At 44.3% G+C, this 20,617-nt stretch overlaps 1 protein-coding gene across 1 annotated transcript in view; it reads left to right on the top strand.

Moving 5' to 3' along the window:
* Positions 1–9,263: 9,263 nt before the first annotated feature.
* The window catches only part of rpn1 (ribophorin I), a 28,744-nt gene continuing 17,390 nt past the window's right edge, over positions 9,264–20,617 (top strand). Inside the window, exon 1 of the mRNA XM_080218634.1 lies at positions 9,264–9,599. Within this exon, the coding sequence (XP_080074760.1) occupies positions 9,363–9,599 (237 nt within the window). The 5' untranslated portion in view covers positions 9,264–9,362. The remainder of the gene's footprint in view (positions 9,600–20,617) is intronic.

Here is a 20,617-nt window from a genome sequence, read left to right as displayed (position 1 = left end):
ACCCCACAGTCCAAAGATGTGCAGATTGGGAGGAGTGGCCGTGCTAAATTAACTCTAGTGTCAGGGGGATTAGGAGAATAAGTATGTGGGGTTACGGGAAAAGGGTGGGATTGTGTTCAGTGTAGGCTTGATGGGTCGAATGGCCTCTTTCTGTACTGTAGGGATTCTACGATCCTGTGATTAACACATAACCTTTTGGAAGGAACATTTTCAGATTTCTTCAACTGTGAGGAAGTGCTTCCTGATTTCATACTTGAACAGCTCAGTTTGAGTTTTAAGAATATGCCTACTCGCTCTTGATTTCCCCACCAAGAAATGGGTTATCTTTATCGAACATATTGAATCCTCAAAGTATCACCCTCTCAATCTTCTAAACTCAAGGAATTGCGAGCCAAGTTTTTCCTCATAATTTAACTCTCAAAGTCACGGTGTTTGTTAACTGCGTCCCAGACAGCAGCAAGAGTTCCACAATTGGCCTCAGTTCCTCTGGGTTAGGGAAAGAAAAAAGCCAAAAATTAAGGTTATAAGGTAAAGAAAAGTTTATTTATTAGTGTCACAAGTAGGTTTACATTGACACTGCAATGAAGTTACTGTGAAAATCCCCCAGTCGCCAAATTCCAGCACCTGTTCAGATACACTGAGGGAGAATTTAGCACAACGTTCAGACTGTGGGAAAAACCAGAACACCCGGAGGAGACCCACGCAGACATGGGGAGAACGTGCAAACTCCACACAGACAGTGGCCCCAAGCCAGGAATCGAACCTAGGTTCCTGGTGCAGTGAGACAGCAGCGCTAACCACTGTGTCACCGTGCCACCCAAGTTAGGTGAAAAAGGAAAGGTTTGCATTTCTGTTATGCCTTCCTCAGGAGTGACACTCAGGAGTGTCAACTTAGATTATTGTGTCAAAATCTCCAGACAGGGACTTGAATCATAGAACCCGACAGTACAGAAAATGGCCATTCGGCCCATCGAGTCTGCACCGACCACAATCCCACCCAGGCCCTACCCCCACATCCCTACATATTTTACCCACTAATCCCTCTAACCTATGCATCTCAGGACACCAAGGGGCAATTTTAGCATGGCCCATCAACCTACCCCACACATCTTTGGACTGTGGGAGGAAACCGGAGCACCCGGAGGAAACCCACACAGACACAAGGAGAATGTGCAAACTCCACACAGACAGTGACCCGAGCCGGGAATCGAGCCCGGGTCCCTGGAGTTGTGAAGCAGCAGTGCTAACCACTGTGCTACCATTTCGCCCCAATGACAACATAACCTTCTGAGTCAGAGGTAATAATACCGCCCACTGTGCCACTACTGACATGGTTTAGCGATAGCTGGTACAGGAGGGGGAATTAGTTCAAGGAGCCCCTTCTGAACATATCACCTCACGGCAAATAGATTGAGGAACTTACGAATTGAAGGCAGTTGAATAGCTCTGTGTTGAATGTCACAAACAGACTGAAAAATGTAACGATTGCAAGACTAAATTATGATTGTAAAAACTGAATGACATTCAACAGAGAGAATGGGGGAAGACATGGGAACAAGAAACACTGTAGCCGGGATTATCCTGTCCCACCTTCTGTGGTTATGGAAATTCCCTCGCTTGAAGTCAACAGACCGATGGCTGGTCTGTCAGATTTTCTGTCCCGCCTGTGGTATATCGCAGCCCGTGTCTCCTGCCAATGCAATATGGCCATGCAAGATGGCCAACAATGCCCATGCATTGTACATGCGCACTGGGTGGGACGGTGGTTGGCACTGCTGCCTCACTGCACCAGGAACCCAGGTTCGATTCCTGGCTTGAGGTCACTGGCTGTGTGGAATTTGCATGTTCTCCTCGTGTCTGCGTGGGTTTCCACCAGGTGCTCCGGTTTCCTCCCACAGTCCAAAGATGTGCTGGTTAGGTTGATGGGCCATGCTAAAAATTGCCTGTTAGTGTCCTGAGATCCATAGGTTAGAGGGATTAGTAGGTAAATACGTAGGGATATGGGGGTAGAGCCTGGGGGGGATTGTGGTTGGTGCAGACTCGATGGGCTAAATGGCCTCTTACTGCGCTGTAGGGTTTCTATGATTTCTATGAAATGAGAGAGTGCAGAATGTAGTGTTACAGTCATAGCTAGAGTGTAGAGGAAGATCAAGTCAATGCAAGTCCATTCAAAATTCTGACAGCAGCAGGGAAGATGCTATTCTTGAGTTGGTTGGTACATGACCTCAGACTTTTGTATCTTTTTCCTGATGGAAGAAGGTGGAAGAGAGAATGTCCAGGTGCATGGAATCCTTCAATATGCTGGCTGCTCTTCCAAGGCAGCGGAAAGTGTAGACAGAATCAATAGATGGGAGGCTGGTTTGAGTGATGGACTGGGCTTCATTCATGATCCTTTGTACGTTCTCTGTCTTGGGCAGAGTGGGAGCCATACCAAGCTGTGATACAACCAGAAAGAATGCTTTCTATGGTGCATCAATGGAAGTTGGTGAGAGTTGTAGTGGACAAGCCAAATTTCCTTACTTTCTTGAGACAGTCGAGGCTTTGGTGGGCTTTCCTAACTATAGTGTCGGCATGGGGGGAATACCAGGACAGGTTATTGGTGATCATCTAAAGACCTGAAGCTCTTGACCATTTCTACTTTGCCCCCGTTGATGTTGACAGGAGCATGTTCTCCACTATGTTTTCGGAAGTCGATGACAATCTCCTCCATTTTGTTGATATTGAGGGAGAGATTATTGCCATCTCAATACATCCTGATACATGGGGCATTGTTCTAGAAAGTAAACAAGCTGGGTTCAGGTTGCAAGTTGCCCCTTATGAAGATGATGGTCATTGACCTGAGTCCATCATCAGTGTACAACTGCAGACGCAAAACATTGGCCGATAAATGCAGCCAATGAAGAAAGGTTACTCGGACCATGAAACCTGCTCCTTTCCAAGATCACGTGGTGTGTGGAAATAAGGAAACCCCCTTACCTCGAGCCTAATGAGTTGTTCTTACAGCATCCAGTTATTGGCCGCACGAAACCTCCTTCTCAATCCAACCGTTGACAGTTATTCGGAGGTGTGTTTGACAGTTTTGTATCAGCCCTCACGCGCCTTGGTTGGAATTTTCCACTCTGCGCAGAGTGCTGGCTGAGGTAAAGACAGCTGCATGTATCTCTCCAGTTGCACAGCTGAGTTTTCCCTCCGGATTCTCTGGCACTCTGTGCACAGAAACCCCGGGGTGTGGTCACACTGGTGTGGCAGCAACGCTGGCTCCACAGACATTGGGGCATTACTGAACCAGATGAGTTTCTATCACAATCAATGAGAGTGTTCTGATCACCATGACTGATTTTATGAACTTTCACACCTTCCAAACTCATGACCACTCCAGCCTGGAAGGATAAGGACAGCAGATACCTGGGAACATCACCACCTGGAAGTTCCCCTTAGAGTCGCTCACCATCCTGACTTGGAAACATATCTCCGTTCCTTCACTGCCACTGGGTCAAAATCCAGGAGCATCCTCCCTAACAAAACTGTGGGTTTATTTACACCTCAGGGACTGCAGCAGTTTATAAGAAGGCAGCTCACCACTACCTTCTCGAGGGCAATGAATGCTGGTCTAGCCAGCGACGCCCACATCCCTTGAATGATTAACCTGGGAGTCTGGATTCATCCAGTGATTGACAAAGGCAGCATGAGGAGGAATTTGTTTATGGACAAGTGGTTAGGCTCAGGGTTATGGCTGGGGAGAGGGGGCAGTGGAAATAGTTTCAATAATAGTTTTCCAAAGGGATAAATACTTGAAAGAGAGAATTTTATACGGATGTGGACAGGCGGACCAACTGAATATCTCTTCGAAAGGGCTAGCACAGACCTTTGGGCAAAAGGGCCTCCTGTTGTATTATACGGTTCTATAAAATGGTGCTTCTTTCATCTTCCTGAGGTGGGAGGAAGGTGAGCTGGGAGTCCTTTGACCAAACTGAAAGATGATTCGAGTTTGTGTCACCGCAATGGTGGTGACCCAAGTGCATGTAATACTGCAGATGCTGGAAATCTGAAATAAATGATGCTGGAAAAACTCAGACAGCAGCTGTGGAGAGAGAAGAGTTAATGTTTCAGATCTAACTGATCCTTCTCCAGAAGGTCTGAGCTCTGTAGAAGGATCATTTAGATCTGAAACATGAACCCTGTCTCTCTCTCTCTCTCTCTCTCCACAGACACTGCCAGAGCTGCTGAGTATTTCCAGCATTTTCTGTTTTCGTTTCAGATTTCCAGCATCTGCAGCAGTTGCTTTTATCTGAGAGATTAAAAGATAAAAGGGATGATGGTATAAGGTGGTAACGGGTCAAGTAAAGGCACAAAAGCTGGGTCAAGGGGGATGTGTAAATGGTAACAGCAGAATTATCATCAACAGCTGCTGTCCAAACAGAAAAGGAAACTGAATGGGAACAGTGTGTAATGACTTCAATTGGCCATTGAGGTTGGCCCATTGAAATATGAACTCTCTGATTAAGGATCCAACTGATGGACCAACCATGGCGTCTTTGCCTTATACTTAACCAGGAGTGTCAGTTCCCCTGGCACCCCTGGAGATAGATTGTTAATTACTAGCACTCTGTGTACTGCTGTTAGAGTTGCAAAGAAAGGGATTTTGCTGAAGGAACTTCTGCCTCCGAAGACTTATTACACAGTGGTTGTAATCTGAAATTGTTGAATTCAATTTCTAATCTGGAAGTCTGTAAAGTGTCTGATTGAAGGATGAAGTGCTGTTCCTCAATATTAGAATGCTTGATACTGAGTGTTAGTTGCCCAAGATAGAAAGTGTTCTATTTGTGAGCAATAAAACCTGTCACATCGATAAAAGAAGGAAGACAATTCTAACAAAAACTGCTCCAGATCTGCCATGGTCCACTTACACAGGGTTATTCCATGTTTCATTTCTTCAGACAAATACAGACCATCATTTTCCTTTAACTCCCCTGACCATTCAACATTGAGCTGAACTTTACAACCCCCACACCCCCAAATCCACATCACCTTCTGGTGGAGGAGGTACAACTATCTTTATGTGTTTCCACCCCTGAGCTGTCATTTGCCCACCTGCCACTGGCTTAAAAATTGAGGCTGGGTGGGAAATGTCCTTAAGGGCCTTAATTAGGGCAAGGGTGGGCTAGCCATCTGAGGCCCTTCCTGTCCTCATATAAAGGCACCACAAGTTCAGGGTAGGCAGGAATCTGAAGGGAATCCCTCTTCTCCAAGAAATTTCACACACCACTCTACCTCTCCCCCACAGCCACAGAAATCGCTAGGAAATGGAACGTAAAGTTCTGGTCCTTGTTCCAAACCTGGTCTAAGGTTCGCTTCCCAACCTTTACCATCTGTTCTTCCTTCAGTGATAAAGAGCACAGCCAATACAAGCCATGCACTCTGATATGTTCTTCTCAAAGCTCTTTACTACTCAACTTCTCTCAAAATTTTAACAGATACCACAAGAGCTATGAGGACAACTTGGATCAATTAGGCTTGTATTATGTTGAGTATACAAGATTAAAAGGTAACATAATTGAAGTGGAGTTGAGTTGATTCTAGGATTTGATAGCACAGATAGAGAGAAACGATTTCCCCATTGAATGAAGAAATGCATCGGAGTAAAGTTGAGGGCATAACCTTAAAATTAGTGTCAAGCCACTCAGGAGTGACGTGAGGAAAGATTTCTTCCCACAAATGGGAGTGGAAACCTGCAACTTTCTTCATAAAAAGCTATTGGAACTATGGGCCAATGGAAAAAATGGAATGAAGCATCAAGGAGCTGAATAATCTCCTTCTTTTCCCAAACTATAGTTAACTGCAACATTGGTGACATTCCCTGACTCCTCTTGGATTCCAGAGATCCCCATTCTAATAAAGTAGCCAGTTTTGGTTATGCACAAGGTGTTGTAAGAGGGTTTTCAGTTCATGGTACTGATGAATACTAGGTGACTAGTTCACGACACTGTTCTTGCATTTTTATGTGGGTTTGGTTTGTAATTCCTCCCATGGGGACCCGCACCTATGGAATGTTTTTCCCCTATAATTCTGGACTGGAACTGCTACAGGAAAGACCTCAAAACCTTGCCACATTCTTACAACTGGAAAGCTGACCCATGCTGACAAACTAGTATTGCACCTTGGAGTAACCAGGTATGATACCGTGGAAACGGAGGGATCTGGATCACTGCAGTCTTTCGAACACTTCTACCAATCACATGGAGCATCATTAGGACAAGGAATGTTTCAGTTTGATTAGCTATCAAGATGAGGACCATCGTATCAGTTAAAAGGGATATTGGACAAGTATTGGAAAGGAAGATATTAAAAGGAGACAAGGAGGGGGAAGATTAGAATGGATGACTCCAGCTGAAGAGTGTTTAGTACAGTAATTGCTGTGAATCTGTCAGAGTGATGCTAATATCAAACCCAACATATTGCACAAAGTTTTGGGCCAGTAAGTGTGTTTCTAACTCTGACTCTCTAAGGCCTCTGTGGTTGCTTGAGCATGAATCAGGACACATATTCCGCAAAGTGCTGCCCAGTCATCTCCTCCTCCCCCCCCCCCGAACCATTCCCATCCCCCTCCACTCCCTCCCTGCCCAGCTGCTTCTGCATGAACAACTGAAGGCGAGCGTTCCACACAAAGCTTCCTGTGAGAATCTAGACAGAGCCTGTGTTGCCAGTCCAGGGTTTCCGGTTAATAGCTCTGCCGCTGCCAACCTTGGGTTTATCAGTGGGGTGCCAGGTGGTGGTCAGGATACTGTGGTAAAACTGGAGAACAGGAGCCATCAGTTGGGGTTTTCTTGAGTGTCAACTTTAAGACAGATTGGAGTTCCCGCATTTGACCGTGACAGTTAGGATTGCATGAGCAGAGCTGTTTACGTTGTTCCTTGAAGCCTTCACTCAACATGTGGACCTTTCTCAAATATTCTGTAAGCTACATAATCCACAGTGTGAGAATTTATAGATTAAGGGACCATCTGAGTCACCAAACTACAAGTGTCATAGTGTGGAAGTCAAACACATGAGTCAATGTTACTGTAGACTTCACCAAAGCCTCTGTGGTGCTCATTCAATCAAAGGGAGATAAAAATGGAAATCTATTCCATTTCTTCTTCGCTTATATCATTAAGTACATCTGTGGTTAGTTACCATGCTGCAATCTCCTCATGTTATTCTTATTATATTCCTCTTCCTAACCTGAAGGCAACATATTCTCTTTCCTTCAATCAACAGGTGTCAGGAATCTTTCCTTGGCGTCAGAGGGTGACACACAACAAGAATCTTACAAAAGGTGACATGCCAAATATCAGATCTCTGATACTGAAGACATGCTGGTCAGATCATGAGGTGTGAATATCTGAGGAGCAATTCCTGAAGAGCAAAGTCCAAAGATGAGCATGTTAGGTTGATTGGCCATGCTAAATTGCCCCTTTGTATCTCAATATGTATAGTGGGGGAATTAGTGGGATAAATAGGTGGGTGGATACATGGGGTACAGGGATGGGGCTTAGGCAGGATGTTCTGTCGGAGAGTTGGTGTAGAATCGATGGGCTGAATGGCCTCCTTCCACACTGCAGGATTCTATGAAGATCTTTCATGTTGCATTGACAACTGGGAAGCATTGTCAAAGTTGGTCAGCAACTCAAAATTAAAGGTGGTTTAAAAGCAACAGTGAAATAGAGAAAAATAAATGTCCATGGGCGGAATTTTATGGCCTTCCTCATCCCAAAACTGTAAAATCCCACCCAAGGGCAACAGACCTTCCCATGTCTGCACCTTGCACACTCCGATTCCTGCGGCAGGCAAGGCGGTAAGATTCTGGACACAAGTGAGGACAAGTTGTCCATGATAAGGAATAGTGAAAACCAGCCCATGGAAATACTTACTACTCTGATAGCTGTTGCATTGCTGACGCTGAACATAAATTCCTGTTGTTGTTGACTCACCTGGACAATTATGGTCCCCATCCTTGTGTATCTAGTAGGATCCCATGTTCAATCTGCAGACACTCAATTTCAGCAACAAATAGTTCTCATTTGTCATCAAAGAACTCACTGCAAGAACATGGATGGTGTTGCAGCCATCTTCTGCAATACCGGAGGATGACACGTTCTGAAAGCTTTGCAGTTGAGCCTCGTATCAAGAACATGAATTGCATCCATCAAGTCCAGCCCACTCTGTAGTCACAGGTATAAATAAATATATGTTGTTGGAAGCCAGCTAAACACATGAGGGGGAAAGCAGTAGAAGAATGTTGATAGGCAGTATTGGGGTTTAGTAGGAAGATGGTCCTAAGGAGCATAAACACTGGCATTGACCTGATGGACCAAATGGCCAGCTTCTGTATAATGAATACAGTATTTTGTAATTCCATGTATAGGACGTGGGATAAAAGAGCCATATTGGGTATGACTGACAGTCAAGAATCATCCAATTGCTTTCCAGACCTTGTGAAGGATGGATGTGTTAGACAACCAATGAAGAGAGGATGCCTGGTTATGTGATAAAACCTCTTGGAATATGTCCAACCAGAGTTGACAACCCATATGGTAAATTGGGGTGTCCAGACATTATCTGAATTGAATTGATTTATTATTGTCACATGTATTAATACACAGTGAAAAGTATTGTTTCTTGTGCAGTGTACAGACAATGCATACTGTTCATAGAGTACATAGAGAAGGAAAGGGGAGGATGCAGAATGTAGTTTATTATTGTCATATGCATTGGGATACAATGAAAATATTATTTCTTGCGCGCTATAGGCACAAAGCATACCAAACACAAAAATAGAAAATGCTGGAAAATCGCAGGAGGTTTGACAGCATCTGTGGGGAGAGAGAATAGAGCCAACATTTTGAGTCCAGGTGACGCTTCGTCAGCTGAGGGTCAGCCAGATTCGAAGCATTAGCTCTATTATCTCCTCACAGATGCTGTCAGACCTGCTGAGATTTTCCAGCATTTTCTGTTTCTGATTCCAGCATCCACAGTATTTTGCTTTTATCGTAGAAAGAGCATACCATTCATAGAGTACATAGGGAAGAAGGATAGGAGAGGGTGCAAAATATAGTGTTATAGCTGGCTGGAAAATATTTTTCTGTTCTAAAAATCATACACAAACCTCGCAATTCACTGACATTATAGACATGATTTAATTTTTAAAAAACGGGTGATTTGGTCAGGCAATGAGTTAGCCGCCGCCCGTTGCTAAGGGCGGGGAGGGTCCTCCGCTGCGGGCGCCGCCATCTTGTTTCGCTCAATGGGGGAGGGGGAGAGTGAAGGAAGCGGCGGCGGGGAACAGCTCAACACTATCCGGCTCCATCCGCACTCTTTGTGAGATGGACGGCCTCCTCTCCCATATCATCCTCTTCGTTGGGCTCTGGGCTTCCCTGCGGCCGGTGTATGGCGACTCCCTGGTGAACGAGGATGTTAAACGGTCGATAGATTTGGGGACTCACTTGGCCAAAATCACGGCCGATCTGACGCTGTCCAACAGCGGGCCCTCCCCGGCCTCATCCTTCATCCTGGCGGTGGAGCCGGGCCTGGAGAAGCACCTGGCCTACTTCGGAGTCACCGTAAGCTATTCAGTTTGCCCAGTGAAGCTCAGTAACGTTAATTGCAAATGCTTCTTTGCGAACTTTAATTGCAAACATTTATTTGGCAAACCGAATGCGCTGCGGAAAGATTAATCCAAAAGTGTTGATAAAGCGGAATAACCCGTTGCATTTGCACAAATGGGGCATTCATTGATTTCCAGGAAAGATAAGGAGCGTTAACGTGTCTTTGAAAGTGGTTTGGGGTTGGTTGAATGAATGACACTGCTGAGCTTCCGTGTTCCTGCAGTCTCAGGAGTTTGACACGTATGCACAAAACTCAGGGTCATTTACCCACACACACTCAGATCCTAATCCCATTGATCATTAACATACATTACAATTTCAGAAAACCAAGTTTAAGGAGTGATCTGTATTAAAATATCTAATAAAAAGTTTAAACTTTTTTAAAGTTTATTTCTTGGTGTCACAAATAGGCTTGCATTAACACTGCAATTAAGTTAGAATCATAGAATTCCTACAGTGCAGAAGGAGGCCATGCGGACCACCAAGTCTGCACCGACAACAATCCCACCCAGGCCCAATCCCCACAACCCCTTATATTTAACCAACGCGTCCCGGGACACTAAGGGCAATTTAGCATAGCCAATGTACCTAACTGGTACGTCTTTCGGACTGTGGGAGGTAACCAGAGCACCTGAAGGAATCCTTTGCAAACATGGGGAGAATGTGCAAACTCCACACAACTGGTGATTGAAGCCAGGAATCAGATCTGGGTCCCTGGTGATCTGAGGTAGCGGTGGTAACCATCATGCAACCGTGCTGCCCAATTAGCAATTTTCTGCTTTTTCTGTTGCGTTCAAACTCTCACTGGATCTCATTTATTTCCCCAGTTAACACTAATGGCTCTGAAGAAGAGTAATATGGACTCAATGTTAACTGTTTCTCTCTCCATGGATGCTGCAAGACCTGCTGAGTTTATCCACCATTTTCTGTTTCTATTTCGTTCTTCACCTAGACCTTGACTCACTAGCCAATGGAAAGAATTGCATTTATGTAGTACTTTTGACAATCATTGGATGTCTTAAAGTAGTTTTGAAGCGTAGTCACTATTTTTAATGCAGGAAAGGTGGCAGCTTATTTGTGCTCAGCAAGATCTGACACGTTAATGTGATAGTGTCTAGATAATGCTGTTGTTGTGATGTTGATTGAAGGATAAGTTTTAAAGTTTAAAAAAACAAAGTAGTACTTTGAAAAAGAGGAGTTATTTTCTGTTTCCTGGTCAATCGCCAGTTTGACTTCAATTGCCAGTTGTGTGGAGTTTGCATGTTCTCCCCATGTTTGCATGGGCTTTCTCCAGGTGCTCCAGTTTCCTCAACAACAGCATTTTCTTAGAGATTGGACCTATTTAGTAACACATCTGAAACATGCTGTCTCTTGGCAGTGCAGTGCTTTCTCCGCTCTGCACTTAGAATGCCAACCTGAGTGTTTGTGCTTAAGTATTGGATGTTTCTCAAACTCAAAAGCTTCTGGTTGAGAGTTGTGAGTACAACCCATTGAACCAACACAACAGTCTCATTTCACTATTGGGTATGGTTGGAACTAGCCTGGTGGCATCCAAAAGATGCTTTGAAATTAGCTATGTCAGGAAGTACTTTTATACTTTGTGGAAAGCTGTCTTTTGGCTGTCGTATGAAACTTCTGCATTTAGTTTCTGTAAAATTCTTTGCATGTGGGCTCATGTGACGTGAGTGCAGAAACAGCTGCGTCTCCATGAGCTCTAACGCTACTCAACTTTTAGCCCTTTCTTTTAGCCTGATGCCACAAGTACCTAATCTAGGAGTGGAAATTCTGTACTATGTCCCTGGAAGATTTCTGGTTAAGTTTTGGGATAAAGTGCAGAGTAAAGTCATGAAAATCCTCAATTGGAAGAAACACTCTGGATGGAGTTGCACTGTTAATATGGCGATTTGGTCAGTGAGTGGCCTGTCCACCAGTGGTGTTGTAGGTGATGACTGCCATTATGCTTACGGTTATAGAGGTAAAACTCTGCTTTTGGCACAATTTTAGTGCTCATATTTCTCAACTGCAGAATGCTGATAGCTTGATGAAGTGGAGGAATGAATTGCTATTGTCAGGAATGCAGCTTCCTCACCTGAGGCCTGCTTTCAATCCTTGGAAAATCAGCCAAATTGGATGTCAGATATCCTGATAGACCTGAGAGCGGCTTTCCAGAAGGCGTTCCTAGTTAAAGGTTTTGAGAACTGGCCACCATTCTTCAGAGTAATAAAGTTTATTTGTCACAGGTAAGGCTTACATTAGCATCGGAATGAAGTTACAATGAAATTCCACTAGTTGCCACAGTCCAGTGCCTATTTGGGTCAATGCATCTAATCAGCATGTTTTTCCAACTGTGGGAGGAAACCCTTGCAGCGATGGGGAGAATGTACAATCTCCACACCGACAGTGACCCAAGCCGGGAATTGAACCCGGGTCCCTAGCACTGAGAGCAGCAGTGCTAACTACTGTGCCACCATGCTGTCAACCAAGGAGGGCTGGATCTTTGTGGTGCATTCCAGGTTTGGGAATGACACGAAGAAATGGCGATTTGGTTGGTGCCACGTTGGTCCACTGTGCCGCCCCATGTCAACACAAATGCTGGATGTATGAATCTTAAAGAGGTCTGTTGTACCCTGTTTTCAAGATCTGGCCCCTGGCCAGTAACATGCGTTTTCATAGCTTCAGTAGCAGAGGTTTTGCTGAAGCTGGAAAGCATCTGAAAGCTGTCTGGAATTCCCTGCTTTACCCTGCTACCCTGAGGGTGACATCTGATGGATCTTAAGGCTGGTTGATAATCCTATTAAGGCCTTGTCCTGTTAACTCCATGGAAGGCAATAATTTGGAGCCATAATCTGCAGTTCATCACCAATCCTGGACATTACTGCTTGTCACTTGCATTCTTTCTTTCTTTGATTTTGATAATTAATGTTGACAGGGTGATCTAGTCTATAAGCACTGAGGTGAAATTTGCCTGTTTTTTTATAATGGAGTGTATCCCTCAGCAGGTTCCTTTAGTTGCTCCAAGCTTAAAAATGCTTCTATATCCTTGTATCAGGCAACAGGTGGCACTGCTTTTGGTCCTGTGTCAAAATTGAATTCTAGTGGTTTAATAGTGTAAAGAGCTTGAGTGTGTTGGGGAACGCACTGGGTAGATTGTATGGCTTACTGCGTTTACCCCAGTCCAACACCGGCATCTCCACATCATAGATTGTATAGCAGCAGGGCATTGAGATATTTATCCTTTTTTGCTTATAACCATTGCATTTATAATGGTGGTGCATACTGTTGTGATTTTCATGGCTAATAAGTGCCACTGTGGGGAGGTGAGTCTACGCACCTGGTGAGGAAAACCCCTTAAAGCCATTAGTTTTAGCAGTTTCTGTATTTTTGTCACTTTGAAGGCAGAGAATCTCTGACAGACTCCTGTAATGATGTAGACAGAGCACACATCCTAGGAAAAGACATTGTTTTTCTCAGTGGCACTCCTGGTATAGCTGGAAATTGGAAAAGTACACTTCGGTGAGCACCTAAGCGTGGAGCAAGAATTTTTGGCTGAACAGCCTTTTCTATACCTGTGTCAATACTCCCTAATGTCCTTGGCTGAATACACAATGGCCACAGCTCCTTTGAAAATCCTGGAATGTAAGTTACGTGGCTCTGTCTCTAGTATCCTGTAAGCGAGGGCATGCACCATTATGCCATGTATTCGTGGCTTTAGCTTGTTATCCTTTTTCTCGCGATCTGTGCAATATCTTTTCGTTGTTTTTAATATTCTGAACCAACTGCGTTAGTGCTCTTTTATATCATTCTGTAGGTAAAATGATTGGTACAGTCCAGCACAATCCTTGAGTTTGTTTGTAAAATTATAAAAACAATTGTAAAATTCTAAGAGGTGAAAGTATTGCATGGTGCTGTTTAAAAGGTACTTTTTTGTGTTTAGAAAGTTTTAAAAAATGCAGGTGCATATGGTTGGTGCAAGTACACAGACTGAAACATTGTACTGAAGGATGAAGAGCAGGGTTGTCTTGCTAACAGGCTTTAGGCATTTAAATGTTTGAATTTTGCTCAATCAGTTTAAATGAGGCACTTAGCAATCTGTTAGATTTGAAATTGATGTTTTGGTAACCTGAGAACCAATCATACTGTGGAATATATTGATGTCATCAGGGGTATAAGAGATGAGGGACAGTGAAACAAACGGGGAAAGCATCTACCACCTGTCACTGCTTACAGCTCAGAGAGAGAACCGCTGGCTCTCATAACTTCATTTATTCCTTTTTAAAAAAAAAGCTTCATCTCAATAGTGAAGATAGCAAAAGAAGACAGGGATTCCAGACACAAGAAATCAACAGAGAAGACCAGAAAATTCTGGGAGACGCAAAACCTGGTTGTAATTTAGAGAGTGACTAAAAATTCTATTCTTTTTGTCAAGTGGGAATTGTATTGATCTAAACATCATTCCATTAGAATCGTGTTTATTCAGTTTGTTAATAGCTAGTTAACTTGTTACTGTTAGTTAAATAAGTAGTGTTGTTTGTTTCTTTTTTGTTAATGTCAGAGAATTGTTTTTGAACCACAAAAGTTGTTGAAGAGCAGATTGTACCTCTTTGCAGATTGTACCTCTTCACAGATTATGATGCGAGGTACTGTGAGTGGTTAGGTGTTAGCTCTCAGGGTGGGGGACCAACCTCCACTTCATAGCAGTTGCATTGTTCGTACAAATGTGGAAAATCTTCAATAAAAATATATATATGTTTAAAATTCTTTATCGTATGAGCGTATTCCAGCCCTGCACTGCTCTCAAAGCCCACATCCATTCCTTTGGGTGACTGTTGTGTTCTACTAGCCCGTATTCCATTTTGAGAGTGCCAAAAACTCCTGCCAACGCTGAAAAGTATAGGTTATGTGCAGCGTTTGATTTGATTTATTTTTGTCACATGTATTAGTATACAGTGAAAGGTATTGTTTCTTGCACATGATACAAAGAATACTGTTCATAGAGACAGAAACGAGAGAGTGCAGAATGTAGTGTTACAGTCATAGCTAGGGTGTAGAGAAAGATCAACTTAGTGCAAAGTAAGTCCATTCAAAAATCTGATGACAGCAGGGAAGAAGCTATTCTTGAATCAGTTGGTACGTGTCCTCAGACTTCTATATCTTTTTCCTCACGGAAGAAGATGGAAAAGAGAATGTCCGGGGTGTGTGAGTCCTTAATTATGCTGGCTAGTTTTCCGAGGCAGCAGGAAGTGTAGACAGAGTCAATGGATGGGAGGCTGGTTTGCGTGATGGATTGGGCTTTGTTCATAACCTTTTGTAGTGTCTTACAGTCTTGAGCAGAGCAGGAGTCATACCAAACTGTGACACAATCAAAAAGAATACTTTCTGTGGTGTACCTGTAAAAGTTGATGAGAGTCAGAGTGGACTTGCCAAATTTGCTTTCTCCTGAGAAAGTAGAGGTGTTGGTGGGCTTTCTTAACTATAGTGTCAGCATGGTGAAACCAGGACAGATTGTTGGTGATCTGGACACCTAAAAACTTGAAGCTCTCGACCATTCCCACTTCATCCCCCTTTGTCTTCCACTACACTCCTTGAAGTCGATGACTATCTCCTTCATTCTGTTGATATTGAGAGAGAGAGATTATTGTTGTTGCACCAGACGTCATCACACGCCATGACTTCAGGTACTAAGGAGATGGCTTTTCTGTTTTCCACTTTTTCAGACTTCATGCAGACCAGACTTTGCAAAGGGAGAGTTTTTGCTCTCTTTATTTATTTGGTCTGCATCATTTTTAATGCAGGCAGTTGCCCGGGTCGCCGTTGACCATGAAGCCCAAGATCACAAGATACTACAAAGGTAGTGAACGAAGCCCATTCATTACTCAAACCAGCCTCCCACCTATTGACTCTGTCTACACTTCCTGCTGCTTTGGAAAAGCAAAATTAAGGACCCCATGCATCCTGGACATACTCTCTTTCACCTTCTTCGTCAGGAAAAAGGTACAAAAGTCTGAGGACACCTACCAACCGACTCATTCGGCTTTTGTGGGGAGTGCACACTCTGCTTGAGGTGTCAATAAGTAAGTTGCACAAAATCCCATTTGCCTATCACCCACTGTGCTTTTGGCCCAGTGCCTTATCACTGTAATCTCCTCCAGCCTGTCAACTCAGCATTGCTCCAGTTCTACCCTTTTTTATACATTCCTAATTTCCACCACTCCTCCATTGTTGGCTGTGCTAGCAGCTGCCAAGACCCTAAACCTCAAAAGTCCAAAGCGTGGCGACAGTGGTTAGTACGGCTGCCTCATAGTGCCGTAGAGCCACGTTTGATTCCCAGCTTGGGTCACTGTGAAGTCTGCACATTCTCCCTGTGTCTGCATGGGGTTTCCTCAGGTTGCTCCAATTTCCTCCCACAATCCGAAAGACATGCTGGTTATGTACATTGGCCATGCTAAATTCTCCCTCAGGCCCGAACAGGCACTGGATTGTGGCACCTAAGGTTGGTTACAGGAACCGTGGTGTACAAAGGCTGTAATAAATGTAGTCAAGAAGAAAAGAGCTTACAAAAGGTTCAGAGAGCTAGGTAATTTTAGAGATCTAGAAGAGTATACAGCTAATAGGAAGGATCCTAAGAAGGAAATTAGGAGAGCCAGAAGGGATTATGAGAAGGCCTTGGCAGGTAAAATTAAGGAAAACCCCAAGGCATTCTACAAGTATGTGAAGAGCACGAGGACAAGACTTTAAAGAATAGGACCTATCAAGTGTGACGGTGGAAAAGTTTGTATGGAACCAGAAGAAATAGCAGGGGTACTTAATGAATACTTTATTTCAGTATTCGCTATGGAAAAGGATCTTGGTGGTTGTAGTGCAGACTTGCAGCGGACTGAAAAGCTTGAGCATGTAGATATTAAGAAAGAGGATGTGTTGGAGCTTTTGAAAAGCATCAAGTAAGATAAGTCGCCAGGACCGGATGGGATGTACCCCAGCCTACTGTGGGAGACGAGGGAGGAGATTGCTGAGCCTCTGGTAATGGTTTTTTTGTCATCAATGGAGACGACAGGTTCCAGAGGATTGCGGATGTTCCTTTATTCAAGAAAGGGAGTACAGAGCGCCCTGGAAATTATAGACCAGTGAGTCTAACCTCAGTGGTTGGTAAGTTGATGGAGAAGATCTTGAGAGGCAGGATTTATGAACATTTGGAGAGGTATAATATGATTAAGAATAGTCAACATGGCTTTGACAAAGGCAGATCATGCCTTACGAGCCTGATTGAATTTTTTGAAGATGCGACTAAACACATTGATGAAGTAAAGGCAGTAGATGTAGTATGTATGGACTTCAGCAAGGCATTTGATAGGTGCCCTATGCAAGACTTACTGAGAAAGTGAAGGGGCATGAGATCCAAGGGGACGTTGCTTTGTGGATCCAGAACTGGCTTGCCCACAGAAGGCAAAGAGTGGTTATAGATGGGTCATGTTTTGCCTGGAGGTCAGTCACCAGTGGAGTGCCCCGAGGATCTGTTCTGGGACATTTACTGTTTGTAATTTTTATAAATCCACTGGATGAGGAAGTGGAGGGATGGGTTGGTAAGTTTGCTGATGACACAAAGGTTGGGGGTATTGTGGATAGTGTGGAGGGATGTCAGAAGTTGCAGCGAGACATTGATAGGATGCAAGACTGGACAGAGAAGTGGCAGATGGAGTTCAACCTAGATAAGTGTGAAGTGGTTCACTTTGGCAGGTCAAATAGGATGGCAGAATGTAATATTTAATGGCAGGACTCTTGGCAGTTTGGAAAATCAGAAGGATCTTGGGGTCTGAGTTATTTGGATACTCAAAGTAGCTGCACAGGTTGAAGCTGTGGTTAAGAAGGCTTATGGTGTACTGGCCTTCATCAATTGAGGAATTGAATTTAGGAGTCGAGAGATAATGTTGCAGCTGTATAGGACCCTGGTCAGACCCCACTTGGAGTACTGTGCTCAGTTCTGGTCGCCTCATTACAGGAAGGATTTGGAAGCCTAGAAAAGGTGCAGAGGTGATTTACAAGGATGTTGCCTGGACTGGGGAGTTTGCCTAATGAGGATAGGTTGAGGGAGTTCAGCCTTTCCTCTTTGGAGAGACGAAGGATGAGGGTTGACCTGATAGAGGTGTATAAGATGTTGAGAGGTATTGATCAAATGGATAGTCAGAGGCTTTTTCCCAGGGCTGAAATGGTTGCCACAAGAGGACGCAGGTTTAAGGTGCTGGGGAGTAGGTACAGAGGAGATATCAACGGTAAGTTTTTCACTCACAGTGATGGGTGCGTGGAATGGGCTGCCAGCAGCGGTGATGGAGGCGGATTCAATAGGGTCTTTTTAGAGACTTTTACATAAGTACATGGAGCTTAGTAAGATAGAGGATTATAGGTAAGCCTAGTAATCTCTAAGGTAGGGACATGTTTGGCACAACTTTGTGGGCTGAAGGGCCTGTATTGTGCATTGTTTTTCTATGTTTCTGACTAGGGGATTTTCACATTAACTTCATTGCAGTGTTAATGTAAGCCTGCTTGTGACTAATAAATAAACTTTAAACTTTTTAACCTTGTCTGATTGCACTTCCCTGAAGATCCTTGTAAACCTCTTGCCTGTTTTGATGTACTGTAGAAGCAGGATAATATTGAGGGGCTGATGCTCAGATATTGAGTTGTTGGTGCAGGTCTCTTTACTTGAGACCATGGGTCTTTAAAGTCCGAGACCAATTTTGGAGTTTTCAAGATGCCAGTCTTGGATCAGTTAGATAACACACTTGCCTCTGAGTCAGACGTTGCTGTGTTTGAGTCTAACTTGAGACCAGTTCAATATACCCAGTGCTGCACCCTGGAGTGCTGTATTGTTGGTGATGCTGTCTTTTGGTTGGACATTAAACCAAAGCCCGACCTGTCCACTCAGGTAGATGGAATGCTTCCCATTGCAGTATATGAAGAAAAGCAAAGAAGAGCAATATTTATCCCTCATCTATCGTCACTTAACAAAGATCTGGTTATTATTTATTGCTGTTTGCAGTGTACAAACTGCTCAGTTTCCCTACACCATTACAATCATGTGTCTTCTCTCCCCCTCAAGTGTACACTGCTGAAACTGGTAGATTTAAACAATGTTTTATCTAATGTCTTGCTTTTCTGCATTGGTTTAGTAATGCTGTCTTTCATGTTGGGTAACTTGGGATGTTTGTTCTAATGGCTTTCGAATAATGGCAAATATATTGCAATGGGTTAGATATAGAGTAAAGATCCCTCCTAGACATGGGTGACGGAGTGCTTTCTAACCTTGTACTGTCCCTGTCCTGGGAGTGTTTAATGGGGACAGTGTCAAAGAGTTTTACTCTGTATCTAACCCCGTGCTGTATTTGTCCTGGGAGTGTTTGATGAGGGACAGGAATTGTTTGATAGAGCAGACGCAGCACGGATTCGTTAAGGGGAAGTCGTGTCTGACGAATTTATTGGAATTCTACGAGGATGTGTCTAGTGCAGTGGGCGGAGGGGAACCAGTGGACGTGGTGTTTTTCGATTTTCAGAAGGCGTTTGATAAGGTGCCGCACAAAAGGTTACAAAAGGTTAGGGGGCATGGAGTTGGGGGTAAGGTGTTAGCGTGGATAGAAGATTGGCTGTCAAATAGGAGGCAGAGAGTAGGTGTCAATGGGTGCTATTCGGATTGGCGGTTGGTGACTAGTGGAGTGCCCCAGGGATCGGTGCTGGGGCCTCAGCTATTTACCATTTATATAGATGATCTGGAGGAGGGAGCTGAGTGTAGGTTGTCGAAATTTGCTGATGACACAAAGATAAGTGGAAAAGCAAATTGTGCGGAGGGTGTAGAAAGTCTGCAGAGGGATCTAGATAGGCTAAGCGAGTGGGTGAGGACCTGGCAGATGGAATACAATGTTGGCAAGTGTGAGGTTATCCACTTTGGCAGGAATAATCGTAGGAGGGACTGCTATTTAAAGGGCGAAAAGCTGCAGCATGCTACGGTGCAGAGGGACCTGGGGGTCCTTGTGCATGAGTCGCAAAAACCCAGCCTACAGGTGCAGCAGGTGATCAGGAAGGCAAATGGGATGCTGGCCTTCATAGCAAGGGGGATTGAATATAAAAGTAGGAGGTCTTGCTGCAGCTGTACAGGGCACTGGTGAGGCCGCAGCTGGAGTACTGCGTGCAGTTTTGGTCGCCGCACTTGCGCAAGGATATTTTGGCCTTGGAGGGAGTGCAGAGGAGGTTCACTAGGCTGATACTGGAGTTGAGGGGGTTGAATTATGAAGAGAGGCCGAATAGCCTGGGCTTGTACTCGTTGGAGTTTAGAAGGATGAGGGGGGGAATCTTATTGAGATGTATAAGATGATGAAGGGGATAGATCGGGTAGAGGTGGAGAGGTTCTTCCCGCTCAGAAAGGACGGCAGGACTAGAGGGCACAGCCTCAAGATAAGGTGGGGGGGGGGGGTGCAGTTTAGAACAGAGTTGAGGAGGAACTTCTTCACTCAAAGGGTGGTGAATCTCTGGAATTCTCTGCCCGTTGAAGTGATGGAGGCTACCTCGCTGAGTTTATTTAAGATGCGGGTAGATAGGTTTTTGGTAGGCAAGGGGATTAAGGGTTGGGGGGGAAAGTGGAACTGAGCCACTTCAGATCAGCCATGATCTTATTGAATGGCGGGGCAGGCTCGAGGGGCTAGGTGGCCTACTCCTGCTCCTATTTCTTGTGTTCTTATGACAGTGCAGAGGGAGTTCTACTCTGTATCTAACCCTGTGCTGTACCTGTCCTGGGAGTGTTTGGGTACAGTTGTACTCAACTTTACACTGAGTAAAGTTCCCTCAGTGTAGAGGGAACTTTACTCGATTTCAATCCATAGGGAGATCTATCAAGAGGCCACAGGACTGAGTCCTTCCACAATTCTCTTGTTTCTCTTCCTGAGATGTGTGAAATTAGCTGATTGAAATCAGCAGGCAGTTGGTGTATGAGA

This window comes from Carcharhinus amblyrhynchos, chromosome 3 (genome assembly GCF_965287045.1).
Source record: "Carcharhinus amblyrhynchos chromosome 3, sCarAmb.v2.hapA, whole genome shotgun sequence".
In the NCBI taxonomy this organism is placed as follows: Eukaryota; Metazoa; Chordata; class Chondrichthyes; order Carcharhiniformes; family Carcharhinidae; genus Carcharhinus; species Carcharhinus amblyrhynchos.
This window is presented reverse-complemented; position numbering and strand designations above follow the sequence as displayed.